The sequence below is a fragment of the Dipodomys ordii genome, unplaced genomic scaffold (assembly GCF_000151885.1).
Source record: "Dipodomys ordii isolate 6190 unplaced genomic scaffold, Dord_2.0 Scaffold1, whole genome shotgun sequence".
Classification (NCBI taxonomy): domain Eukaryota; kingdom Metazoa; phylum Chordata; class Mammalia; order Rodentia; family Heteromyidae; genus Dipodomys; species Dipodomys ordii.
The window spans coordinates 63,751,878-63,765,192 of NW_012267217.1; the positions used below are offsets into that span (position 1 = coordinate 63,751,878).

The window sequence follows — 13,315 nt, forward strand, 5'->3', positions numbered from 1 at the left end:
AAACCAATTAAGCACCAAAAAACCCTGAAGTAGAGCTGTGGCTCAAGTAGTAGAGCACTAGCCTTACCAAAAAGTCCAGGGACAGTGCCTAGGTTCTAAGTTCAAGGCCCAACACCAACACACACACACAGAGAAAATAGAAGAGAAACTATTAGGAAAGAGGAAAGATACCCCAGGGAAAGGAGAAAAGGGGGAATAATGGAGGGTAAATATGATCAATGCTCATTAATATATACATGTATGAAACTTAAAAGTGGTAAAAGTATAACTCTTAGAATCAGTGAAACTAATAATTAAGTAAAACTTTGAAATTTAAGTGTAAATTAAGCAGAAGAAGGAAGAAGGGAGCCGAGGGAGAAAGATGAGAAGCTAGGTCATGATCACTGTCTCTGGCCACCCCACCTCTAATTCAATCTGGAAAATGCATAGCACGGATCCCGGAGGACATCCTAGAAGCCCACCAAGGCTCAGCCTAGGAGAAGGCAAGGCTGGGTGAGGTGGGGCTGGACTCACCCTGCCACTTGGAAACAAATCCATAAACATGGTTTTCCTTTAGTCCTACAACTCATCAAATCACAGAAGTTTCTGAACAAGCTGGTGATTTTGGTGGAGACAGAAAAGGAGAAGACCTTACGGAAGGAGTATGTCTTTGCTGACTCTAAAGTAAGTGTCAACCACCTTTTTTTTGTTTTGTTTTTCTTTTTTCTGGTAGTAGTAGTGGCAAAGATTGAACTCCAGTTGGGCACTGATGGCTCATGCCTGTAATCCTAGCAACTCAGGAGGCTGAGGTCAGATGATCCTGGTTCAAAGCCAGCCTGGGCAGGAAAGTCTGTGAGACTCCTATCTCTAAGTAACCACCAGAAAACTAGAAGTGGAGCTGTGCCTCAATGTGGTAGAGAACTAGCCTGGAGCACAAAAGCTTAGGGACAGCACCCAGACCCTGAGTTCAAGCCCCACAACGCACTCCCCCCGAAAGAACTTGGGGCCTCGTACTCACTAGATTTTGGGGGAGGTTGGGCTTGAATTTAGTGCCTGGGTATGTTGGTCTCTTAGCTTTTTTGCTCAAGGCTGACACTCTACCACTTGAGCTATAGCTCCATTTCCTGTTTTATTTTAAAAATGCTTTGGCACTAGTTCATGGATGGTCCACAGTAAGACATGAGTAAGATGTGAAGATTGCATCTGAGCTTTTCTGGATTGGCAGGTGTGCTGCCAGGGGTGGGTGTTGGTGCAGTTTCTGATTTTCTTCAAGTCTCGCCCTTGCGATGGCATGGCGGGTCGGGAGGCCCCCCTCCTGGCTTTAGGCCCATGTCTCCAATTGCCCACCTGGGTGTCTGCACTGGTTGCCAGTCCCCTCAGTGCTTTGAAGCTGGCGAGGCCTTGGCAGTGTGTGATAGGCAGGCAGGCGGCAGAGCCTTCCTCAGCCTGTCTGTCCTTCCATCTCCAGAAGAGAGAAGGTTTCTGCCAGCTCCTGCAGCAAATGAAGAACAAGCACTCGGAGCAGCCAGAGCCGGACATGATCACCATCTTCATCGGCACCTGGAACATGGGTGGGTCCTGCGCCCCTCCCACCCGTCCCTCCCCTCCCCTCTCCTCTCCCTTCCTTTCCCCTTCCCTTCCAGCCCCAGCCAGCCTCCAGACCATCTGCTTAGCCTCCTTTCTAGGGAATGCCACCCTGCTCCTGAGATGAGAAGAAAAAACAGGCTCTGGACCCTAAAAGTAGCTGGTGCTACTTTTTGCATGTCCAAACTGAGAGGGTTTTTTGGGGGGAGGAGGAATCTGAATATGTAGGTGATGGGGTCATGTGTACTCTGACTTATCTTGGGGGACGGGGGTTTGAGGTTGGCAGGTAGATAGGATGTAGGATACAAATTAAAGTGAATTTCCAGGGCTAGGAAGGTGGCTCAGTGGTAGAGCACTTGCCTTGCATGCCTGAGGCACCTGGGTTCAATTCCTCAGCACCACAGAAGCAAAAAGAAAAAAAGCCAGAAGTGGCACTGTGGCTCAAGTGGTAGAGCGCTAGCCTTGAGCTGAAGAGCTGAGGGACAGCGCCCAGGCCCAGAGATCAGGCCCCACGACTGGACCCCAAAAGAAAAAATAATTGAATTTCCTACCGACCCGGTAGTTGTTGTTTTTACCAGTCCTAGGCTTGAACTCAGGGCCCGGGCACTGTCCCTGAGCTTCCTTTGCTCAAGGCTAGCAAGCACTCTGCCACTTGAGCCACAGAGCCACTTCCAGCTTTTTCTGTTTCTATGGTACCAAGGAAATGAAACCAGGGCTTCATGCATGCTAGGCAAGCACTCTACCACTAAGCCACCTTCCTGGCCCAAACAAGGTAGTTTTTAGTGTAAGTCTTTAGCTAGAAATAAAATAGATTCCAAATTACATATAATACCAAATATATATTATATTCTAATATAGTTTATATACTAAATATATAATTAAATATCTAATTTTAAGCACTTAACTAGAAATATGCAGTGGGATATATACATATTACCTACATATATACATATATGTGTGTATGTATAGTATTACTAGTATAGGTAAATATGCTAAATACGTATATTGTACTGATTTTGTTATGCTAAACAAAATTTCATGTAAGTATTCAACTAGGAATACACAATAAGGTAGAAATATCATTCATCTGAATCTTGGGTGCAGATCTAAGTAGGCATGAGGCCTACTTACCTAAGACTTATCTATGGGTTAGGTGCCAGTGCCTCGCGCCTGTAATTCTACTACACAGGAGGCTGAAATCTAGGATTAGAGGTTTGAATCCAGCCTGGACAGGAAAGTCTATGGGACTCTTCTCTAATTAAGCAGCTAGAGTTCCAGCTTGAGCAAAAAAGCTCTGGGACAGCATCCAGACCCTGAGTTCAAGCCCCAGTACTGGCACACACACAGACTTGCTCGTGGAGCTCAAATTCAATTTACCTTTGTCCTGGGCAGAGTCAAGCTGTCCTGTTTCCGCCCAGCATGTGGTCACGGGGCAGCTGGAGGAAGGTGGGGACACAGAGGAAAGGGCAGTGCTGAGGGTCCAGGCTTCAGGAGGAGATGGGAGGCCCAGGGACTCCGGGGCATCAGCCTTCATTCACCTCCTGCCCCCAGCTTGCCATGCTGTGACCATACGTTTTAGGGGTCACTGCAGCACTGGAGTAGAGCCCCAGCCCGTGTCATGGGGGTCCTGTGTCCTCTTCTGGCCCTTTCAGTCACCTGATCTCCAGATTCCTTCTACACCCGGCCTCAAGAATCCATTCTGAGGCACAGGGTGCTCTCCATCTCCCTTTGCCAGCAGAGCTCTTTTGGTTAGAGATGGCAGGGCTGACCTCTTGCAAAGGGCAGGGGGCGCCCTCCCCTCTGAAGGCCCCTTCCTTCATCACCCCCCCACACACACACACACAAACCCCATGTTGAATCCCCCGACGCTGCTGACCTGATGTGCCTTTGACTCACTTGGTGTTGGGTTTTGCTGTTGAAGGTAACGCCCCCCCTCCCAAGAAGATCACGTCCTGGTTTCTCTCCAAGGGGCAGGGGAAGACGCGGGACGACTCGGCGGACTACATCCCCCACGACATCTACGTCATTGGCACCCAGGAAGACCCCCTGGGGGAGAAGGAGTGGCTGGAGATCCTGCGACACTCCCTGCAGGAGATCACCAGCATCACCTTCAAAACAGTGAGCCCGGGGGAGACGGAGGGGGTAGGGCGGGGTTGAGACAGATGGGCGGATGGACAGACAGAGAGGGGATCCACGGCACTGGGCTGGGTCAGAAGCATCTCAGAGGCCAGGGCACATTCGGCCTATCGTCTCTCCACCTCGTGGGGCTAGCTGGGTGCCGGTGCTCACTCCGATTACTCCTAGCCTCTCAGGAGGCTGAGATCTGAGGATTGAGGTTCAAAGCCAGCTCAGGCAGGAAAGCCTGAGAGACCTTGATCTCTGGTTAACCACCAAAAAGCCAGAAGTAGAGCTGTGACTCAAGCAGTAGAGTGCCTTGAGCAAAAACAGCCAAGCAAGAAGAGGACAAGGCCCTGAGTTCAAGGCCAATAAAAAAAAAAAAAATTAAACAGATATCTGTGGTCCCCAGCTTCAAAAACCAGAAAGATGCATCTAGATCCAAGGGCTGTTGCCAAAAATCCCCCCTCCCTTCCCCACTCTGGCTTGTTGTAGATAATGGAAGTCGCAGTAGCCCAGGCCTCTCACCTCTGAGATGCCTCGTCCCGTGTCTGGGCATCATTAGAAGTCCCTCGAAGGCCAGCAACAACAGACAGGGCTCCTCATCCCAGAGGGCTGGGGTTGTGCTCTGGCCTCAAGCACTCCAACTCAGTGTCACATGTTCCTCTCTGCCAGATGGCCATCCACACACTCTGGAACATCCGCATCGTGGTGCTAGCCAAGCCAGAGCATGAGAACCGCATCAGCCACATCTGCACGGACAACGTGAAGACAGGCATCGCCAACACCCTGGGTGAGTGGGAGGGAGCGTGTTCTCCCAACATGCTCTGCTTCACCTTTCTCCTGGTGTGTGTCTGTCTGTCTGTCTGTCTGTCTGTCTGTCTGTCTGTCTGTCTGTCTGTCTGTCTGCCTGCCTGCCTGCCTGCCTGCCTGTGACTCATTAGGTTTCAGGTGGAGCCCAAGACTCCTTGTCCTGCAAACTCCCAGGAGACTGCACTGCTGTTGGTCAGTCTAGGGATCCCACTTTTGAGTATTTGAGTAGCCAGAACCTAGGACAGGAGTCAGATGCTGGGCTGGGTGTAGACCACATTGGAAATGTTGATTCTAGCTCTGATGCAGTAGGCTGCTTCCGAGAATGGAGGTAGAAATGCGTGGACTGAGCCTGGTGCCAGTGGTTCATGCCTATAATCCTAGCTGCTCAGGAGGCTGAGATCTGAGGATCAAGGTTCCAGGCCAGCCCAGGCAGAGAAGCCAATGAGACTCTCGTCTCCAATTAGCCACCAAAAAGCCACAAGTAGAGCTATGGCCCAAGTGGTAGAGTTTTAGCCTTGAACAAAAAAGCTCAGGGACAGTGTCCAAGCCCTAAGTCTAAGCCCCAGGATCAACACACATATACAACACACACACACACAACACACACACACAACACACACACACAACACACACACACAACACACACACACACAACACACACACACACATACACATACACACACAGAAAAAGAATGAGTAGACTCGTCGGAGTGTGGTTGACTGTGAGTTGGGGGAGGGGACCCAGCCTATGTTTCAGTGTATTAATACAACCTGCAGAGGAAATTAGCTAGGCTTGTGTGTTGTTGTGTTTTTTGAAGCACAAATATGTTCTATTTTGATTAAGTTCACCTGGATCTTACATTTAGGATTCTTTAAAAATTTTTAATTATCTCTAAGTAGTTGTAGACAGGGGTTTTGATTCAACATCTCAGCGTGTGAGTACAATGCACCTTTTTTTTTTTTCCTTGCTAGTCCTGGGGATTGAACTCAGAGCCTGGCACTGCCCCTGAGCTTCTTTTGCTCAAGGCTAGCACTGTATCCACTTGAGCCACAGCACCGCTTCCAGCTTTTTCTGCTTGTGTGGTACTGGGGAATCAAACCTAGGGCTTCATGCATGCAAGGCAAGCACTCTACCACTGAGCCTTCCCAGCCCAGTACAATGCAGCTTGATCACCACCACCCTTTCCATTGTTCTCCCCATCTCTCCCAATCCCTCTTCCTCTCCATTCCTCCTCCCCTTGTCCCCCTTTCACTGTGTGTGCTTGTAAGTCTATGTCTGTGTAAGTCTGTGTGACCCTGCCTCACATCTGTGTGTGTGTGTGTGCATACACACGTGCATGTGTGTATGCATTGGAGGGACTGAACATGTGTGGAGCACTATGGATGGAGTCCCAGCCAGGCCAGTGGTTCCTGGTCATTAGTGTTAAGGATAAGACCGGTCCCCGAGCCCACAGGAAGCCAGCTGCTACAATGGAATGGGACAAGCTCTCTACTTTTTTGCTGACGAACTTCAAAGTGGGTGTCCACACCCGCTCGCCCTCCTTCCTTCCTGTGGCAGTGGAATGGTGGCGTTGGCATGGCCTGTAAGCCCAGAACTTCCCTTCGTCTGCAGCTGATTCCTCCCTGGGCTTCCTGCCTCTCCCTGCAGCCCCCGCCCCACTGCACACATTTGCTCAATCCTTCTATTGCACAATTCTGCTTCACCTCCTGAGCCAGGCCTCGCCTCCAGTGACCTCCATGGCATGGCCTCCAGGCTGGTTTTGGGGAAAACGAGAGCCCTGCTCGCCTGGATTTCACCCACAGCCTATGAGCAAACAGGACACCGCTGAGGGGGAGGTCTAGAGACCTCTCAGGAGGCCTGCACAGAGGCTAGGCTCTGCAACCTTTGGAGGGTCACGAGTCCATACCCCAAGAACCACGAGGTCCACTGAGAGTGGACCTAGCCCAGTCTGAGTGGCTGAAGTTCCATTGGTCCTATGTCGTTTGCCCCAGGCACCTGTGGAAGTGGGCTGTGGCGATACTCTGCCTTGCCTGAGGCCCGGGGATGAGTGGTGGACCCCGCTTCAGGCCCAGGTTAGGCAGCACCAGAGCCGCCCTGTGAGGAGAAAAGGCAGGAAAGGAAAGGGAGGGCTGGAAGTGCATCCCAGCCCTCCTCTGGTCACCATTGCTGGTGTGCTGTCCAGGTCTCCATTCCTCCTCAGGTAGCACAGACTTTTTTGCCAGACTGGCTCAGAACCGTGATCCTCACAGCTCAGCCTCCCAAGTGGCTGGGATTATAGGCATGAGGCACCAGCAGCATCCACCTTCTGGCTTTTTGTCCTGTGTGTGTTATTTATTTGTTTTTTGGTGCTGTTCCTGGGGCTTGAACTCAGGGCCTGAGTACTGTCCCTGAGCAGTTTTGCTCAGAGCTAGCACTCTACCACTTGATCCACAGCTCCACTTCTAGCTTTTGTGTGTGTATTTTGAGTCTGTTGTTGGAGGTCAGAGTTTCATGGGCTTTCCTGCCCCACAATCCTCAGATCTCAGACTCCTGAGTAACTAGAATTTTACATTTTATTACGTTATGAAAGACTGCTTTTCTATTTTTGTCGGTTGTGGGGCTTGAACTCTGGGCCTGAGCGCTGTCCCTCAGCTCTTCAGCTCAACGCAAGCACTCTACCACTTGAGCCACAGCGCCACTTCCTGTCTTCTGGTGGTTTATTGGAGATAAGAGTTTCATGGCCTTTCCTGCTCAGGCTGGCTTTGAACTGTGATCCTCAGATCTCAGCCTCCTGAGTGTCTAGGATTATAGGCATGAGCTACCAGCACCCAGCTAAAACTGCTTTTCTTTTGATTCTCCTCCAACTATTTAAAAATGTAACAGCTGCCTGACACCAGTGGCTCACACTTGTAATCCCATCTACTCTGGAAACTGAAATCATGGTGCAAAGGCAGCCTGTGCAGACAAATCCAAGAGACTCTTATCCCCAATTAACCAGCAAAAGGCCAGAAGTAGAGGTAATGCCTCAGCCTTGAGTGAAAAAGGTAAGGACAGAACCCAGACCCTGTGAGTCTCAATAGTGGCGTGCACACACACACACACACACACACACACACACACACAAATGTAAAACCCACTTCGAGTTGGCAGTGGCCTGCATTTGCCCGCCCCTGCCTTCATGAGTTTGCCAGGCACCTACTCTTGATCCCACAATCTCTGGTTTGGTCGTCTGGTATTTACCTTTCCCTGGAGCTGCTGCTGGACCAAGGAACACACTTGCTCTAGAACAGAGCAAGATACTGGGAAGAAAGGGTATGATCTCAATGAGGGTCTTCGATGGTCTCACTGGGAACACTGAGGTAGCCAGGTAGGAGGGCGTCCAGCCAGCCAGGGGTACCTCCTCCCTAATCTTCCTTGATGCTCCCCGTCCCCTGTCTGCTTGGCACAGTGGCCACTGACCTCTCCCCTTCCCTCCTCTACTGGGAGGTGACCAGAGTGAGCGACAGCATCTTCCTTCCTGTGCCCTGTGGAGAAGTCCAAGGCTGCTGGCCCTCTGCAGGTCGCCCCACCCCACGTGACTGCTTTCTTCTCCCTTCCCTGCTCAATTCTCTCCTTCTTATTAATACCATGACTATTTTTCACTTTCCTTTGCTTTGTTATCCCTTCATAATGGAGACAGAGCCTTCTTAGGGAGCCCAGACTGGCTTTGACCTCTCGATCCCTTTGTCTCTCCAGTTCTCAGATTACAGGCCTGTGCTACCATGCCATGCTGGCCTTGCCTGTTTTGTTTTGTCTTTTTGATTCGTCTTTCTCTTCCCTCCCTTAGGGAATAAGGGAGCCGTGGGCGTGTCGTTCATGTTCAATGGCACTTCCTTGGGGTTTGTTAACAGCCACCTGACTTCCGGAAGTGAAAAGAAACTCAGGTAATAGAGCTCATTTCTTCTAGAGCCCGTGCAGACATTCATTTGCCCAGGTAAACTTGCCTACCTCTCTACCTGCCCATCCTGATGCCTTCAGCCCTAGCCTGGAACTTTCTGGACTTCCATATTCTCAACACAGGCAACCCCACCAGCAAACTCCTAGAGATTGCTCACAGATCAAAGCCCACACCACCAGCCCAGTCATGACGTCAGCCATCAGGGTACTTCCGGTTCCAGTTCCCTGCTAGGCCATTGCTGCTCAGGCTCTGTCTCTCAGAAGCCTCACTTTCCTGCCCTCTGGCATACTCAAGTGGTCACTAGGGAGGGGCTAGAGAGCTCAGTTTCCCCTCCCCACACGACCCCTTGGGCTTCCTGTTGTGGTGGGGTGCGTGCCAGCAACACCTTGCTTTTTCCCTTGAATTAGACGAAACCAGAACTATATGAACATCCTGCGGTTCTTGGCCCTGGGAGACAAAAAGCTGAGTCCGTTCAACATCACCCACCGCTTCACCCACCTCTTCTGGCTTGGGGACCTCAACTACCGCGTGGAGCTGCCCACCTGGGTAAGAGGCGTCGCCTGGGGCTGCGGCAGTCAGGGACTGAGACTTGGTGGGAGTCTGCTCAGGACACAGCCATGGAGACATACGGACACGGAGCTGGGACAAGGCAGCAGCTCTCTGGGCTGCTTCCTCTTGTTAAGCTTGCTCCTGCTTCTGTCCACTTCCCACGCGCCTGGGGTGGACGCCTGTCCTCCAGACACTGTTGCTTGGGTATCTCAGCCAGCCAGGCCGGGTGTAAGAAGGGAGTGGACTCACCATCGAGTCAAAGACTCCATGCTGGATGCCCACTCCTGGTCCTGAGGGCGGATGGGCAGGCGGGACCACAGGAAGCATCCACAACCCACATGCTTGCTTCTGCCCAGAGACTTGGCATTGACCGAAGGCATCACCCCTCCTCGGGTGATCTGGGGGTGTCCAGGGGCACCATCCCCTACACCCCAGCCATCTCCCCACCTAACCCACACCCCTCGGCCGCCTCTGTTCCTCTGGTTATCCTCACAGCTCTCTGGAGCAGCCCTGGCTGATGCCCAGCCATGCCTTCTTCCACAGACGGGTGGGAAGGGTGCTTCTGGCTCCCCAGGGGAGGACCAGCACAGCCACTCACTCACCAATGCGGAGTCTCAGAGCCTCGTTTGAGGTCACAGAAGCGGCAGGAGAGAGGACTCCCTGACTACAACATCCGATAGTCTGGGCAGAACAGCCAGGATGAAGGAGATTTGGGATGGGGCCTCCATTCCAGTGTAGCCACACAGGCAGCCCACCTGTCCTCACATAGCCGGGCACTGGTGGCTCATACCTGTAATCCTGGATACTCAGGCGGCTGAGATCTGAGGATTGCAGTTCAAAGCCAGCCCAGGCTATAAATCCATGAGACTTAGATCCAATTAACCAACCCAAAACTGGAAGTGGAGCTGTGGCTCAAAATGGTAGAGCACGAGCCTTGAGCAAAAGAGCTGAGGGACAGCATCCAGGCCAAGTTCAAGCCCCACAAATGGCAAAAAAAAAAATAAAAGAAAATCCATACTAGAGAGTCAGTATGAAAAACTAACAGGTCCACATGCAAATTTGGACCAACCCTAAAATATTAGATTAATAACTATAGTGCTCTCTGGAGATTTTTTTTGGGGGGGGAGTTGTTTGGGGGGTGTATATATGTACGCATCTGCCATACTGGAGCTTGAACTCAAGGCCTTGCAATTATGCCTGGTTTTTTCCCTTAAGGCCGGTGCTCTACCACTTGAGCCACAGCTCTACTTCCGCCTTCTTGCTGTTTAATTGGAGATAAAGGGTCTCATGGACTTTCTTGCCCCGACTGGCTTGGAACTGAGATCCTCAGTTTTCTGAGTAGCTGGGATTACAGTTGTAAGCCACCAGTGCCCGGCTCTCCTGGTTTCTTTGGGAAGTGGTTGAGCACAAGGAAGCAGCCCTGGGTGGGACCAGGGCTGAGCTACAGCAGAGATCCGGGCCCCACTGGGGAGGAAGAAAGGGAGGAAGAGCCCCACTGTGCCTGTCCTCATTCCAGGAGGCAGAAGCCATCATCCAGAAGATCAAGCAGCAGCAGTTTGCGGATCTGCTGGCCCATGACCAGCTGCTTACAGAGCGAAGGGAGCAGAAGGTTTTCCTGCACTTTGGTGAGAACACAGCCTCTCCTTGAGCCCTTTCCAGCCATCTTGCTGCCTCCCAGATGTCCTTCTGGGGTAAAGATGGTCTTCAGGAGAGGGTGGATGTCTGGGAATCAAACCTAGAACCCAGGTGTGTCTTTTTCAGAAGAGGAAGAGATCACATTTGCGCCCACCTACCGATTTGAAAGGCTAACTCGGGACAAATACGCCTACACAAAGCAGAAAGCCACAGGGGTGAGTCCCAGAGCCAGCACTCCGCATCCGGGCCTTACCTCCTTTGCCATCTCACACCTGGGGAGTCTGTTCAAAAAATTCCAGAGAATAGCCGGGCGCCAGTGGCTCATACCTGTAATCCTAGCTACTCGGGAGGATTGCAGTTCAAAGCCAGCCCGGGCAAGGAAAGGCCATGAGATTCTTATTTCCAATGAACTACCAGAAAACTGGAAGTGGCGCTGTGGCTCACGTGGTAGGGCGCTCTCCTTGAGCTGAAGAGCTGAGGGACAGTGCACAAGCCCAGAGTTCAAGCCCCATGACTAAAGGAAAAAAAAAAAAAGACCAGAGAAGAAAGCATCCTCCATCACAACAGCAACAAAACAGAAAGAATAGCACTTAAAAATCACAAGTTGAAGCCAGGCACAGTGGCTCATGCCTGTAATGCTAGTTATTAGAGAGGCTGAGATCTGGAGGATTGCAGTTTGAAGTCAATCTGAACAGAAGATTCTATGTCAGTAATGACCAGCAAAAAAGTCAGGCTGAAGACATAGCTCAAGTAGTAGAGTGTTAGCCAAACAAGTATGAGCCCCTGAGTTCAAATCTTGGAACCAGAAAAAAAATTAAGAGAATTTTAAATTAAATAGTAATAATAGCACGTTGACTTGTGTCACACACAAAACCTGGTTGCCCAGGTTTTGCAAAGAACTAAGCTAATAATGACCCTTACTATTTACTTCCCAGAAGGCAGTTGAAACCCAAAACACACAAAAAAGCAAAAATGTCCAGCTAGATTTTCAGATTTGGGAGAGAGCATTCCATAATTAATATCCTCACTCCCTTAGGTTCTTCCTTTCCTGCTTATAAACATAAGAGTACCCATCAAAAAAAAAATCTAATCACTTTATTTAACAAATTTGTTCAATAATGTTTTCTAAGCCAGGTACCAGTGGCTCATACCTATAATCTTAGCTACTCAGGAGGCCAAGATTTGAGGATTGTGGTTTGAAGACAGCCCAGGCAGAAAAGTCTATGAGATTCTTATCTCCAATTAGCCACCAAAAGCAGCTGAAAGTGGAACTGTGGCTCAAGTGGTAGAGCACTAGCCTTGAGCCAAAAATCTCAGGATCAGTCCTGAGTTCAAGCTAGGACACACATGCACACGCACCTGTGTGTGCACACACACACACACCATAACTCTCTCATACACACACACACACACAATATTTACTTTTCAGTGCCTCTATTTCTGGATTATCTTTTTTCTGTTTTGTTTCGTCTGTGCTGGTACTGTGGCTTACACACTAGTCCTTGTGCTCTTGCTTAGCTTTTTTTCCTCTCTCTCTCTCAAGGCTGTTTCTGTGGCTCATTTGAGCCATACTTCCACTTCTGGCTTTTTTGCTGATTAGAGGAAAGAGTGCCATGGACTTGTCTGCCCGGGCTGGTTTCAAAAGGTGATCCTCAGAACTCTGCTTCCTGAGTAGCTAGGATTATAGACATGAACCTCTGGTGCTTGGTTTTCTAATGGTTTCTTAATGTGTTATGCTAGCCCAAACCATGATCCTACTATTTATGCTTCTCGTGTAGATGTGATAACAGCATCATGCCCAGCTTTCATTGGTTGAGATGGCCCTAAATTCAAGCTCCAATACTTACACACACACACACATACACAGAATGGGAGGAAGGGGAGAGGAGAGAAGGGAAGGGCAATTAACAGGAGTGGAGAGGAGAAGACAGGAAAAGAGAAAAGAGGAGAAAAGTTGGGCACTGGTGGCTCACACTATAACGACTGAGAAAGCTGAGATCTAAGGATGTCAAGGGTGGAGTCTGACGCCAGCCTGAGCAGGAAAGTCACTCTTTCTCCAACTAACTACCAAAAAGCCTGAAGTAGAGCTATAGTTCAAGTGGTAGAGCATTAGCCTTGAGAAGAAAAGCTCAGGGACAGCACCCAGGCCCTGAGTTCAAGTCCCAATACCGATACAAAGCAAAAAAAAGAAAGAAAGAGAAGATAGATAGACAAGACACTGAGCAGTGGGGAAGCCTGGTGCAGAACACAGCAAAGTGAATTGATCTTTTCCTTTTTGTTTTAATGCCAATACTGTGGCTTGAACTTGGGCCCTGGGCACTGTCCCTGAAGGCTAGCCACTTGAGCCACAGCTCCACTTCTGGCTTTTTGGTAGTTAATTTGATATGAGTCTCTCAGGACTTTCCTGCCCTGGCTGGCTTCTGATTGCACTCCTCAGATCTCAGCCTCCTGAGTAGCAAGGATTATAGCATGAGCTACCAGTGCCATTTATTTATTCTTTCTCTCTCTTTCTCTCTTTTTTAAAGTAGCAGGCACTGTAGAAAGCCATGACTTTTATTTGCAGATGAAGTACAACCTGCCCTCCTGGTGTGACCGTGTGCTCTGGAAGTCTTACCCGCTGGTGCACGTGGTGTGTCAGTCCTACGGTGAGTGACCCTGAGGGAGAGCCAGAGTCAGGACTGCTTCTGAGTGCTTGTCTGCGGGGGGGGGGTGGTGACAGGAGC

The 13,315-nt window shown here is 50.2% G+C and overlaps 1 protein-coding gene across 2 annotated transcripts in view; it reads left to right on the forward strand.

Moving 5' to 3' along the window:
- Window positions 1-13,315, forward strand: part of Inpp5d (inositol polyphosphate-5-phosphatase, 145kDa) — a 112,961-nt gene that overhangs the window by 80,928 nt on the left and 18,718 nt on the right. For both annotated transcript variants that reach the window (XM_013010561.1, XM_013010569.1), the window contains exons 10-18: window positions 557-663; window positions 1,448-1,550; window positions 3,485-3,681; window positions 4,354-4,471; window positions 8,298-8,394; window positions 8,816-8,954; window positions 10,474-10,582; window positions 10,719-10,807; window positions 13,156-13,237. In XM_013010561.1, coding sequence (XP_012866015.1) covers window positions 557-663; window positions 1,448-1,550; window positions 3,485-3,681; window positions 4,354-4,471; window positions 8,298-8,394; window positions 8,816-8,954; window positions 10,474-10,582; window positions 10,719-10,807; window positions 13,156-13,237 — 1,041 coding nt within the window. The remainder of the gene's footprint in view (window positions 1-556; window positions 664-1,447; window positions 1,551-3,484; window positions 3,682-4,353; window positions 4,472-8,297; window positions 8,395-8,815; window positions 8,955-10,473; window positions 10,583-10,718; window positions 10,808-13,155; window positions 13,238-13,315) is intronic.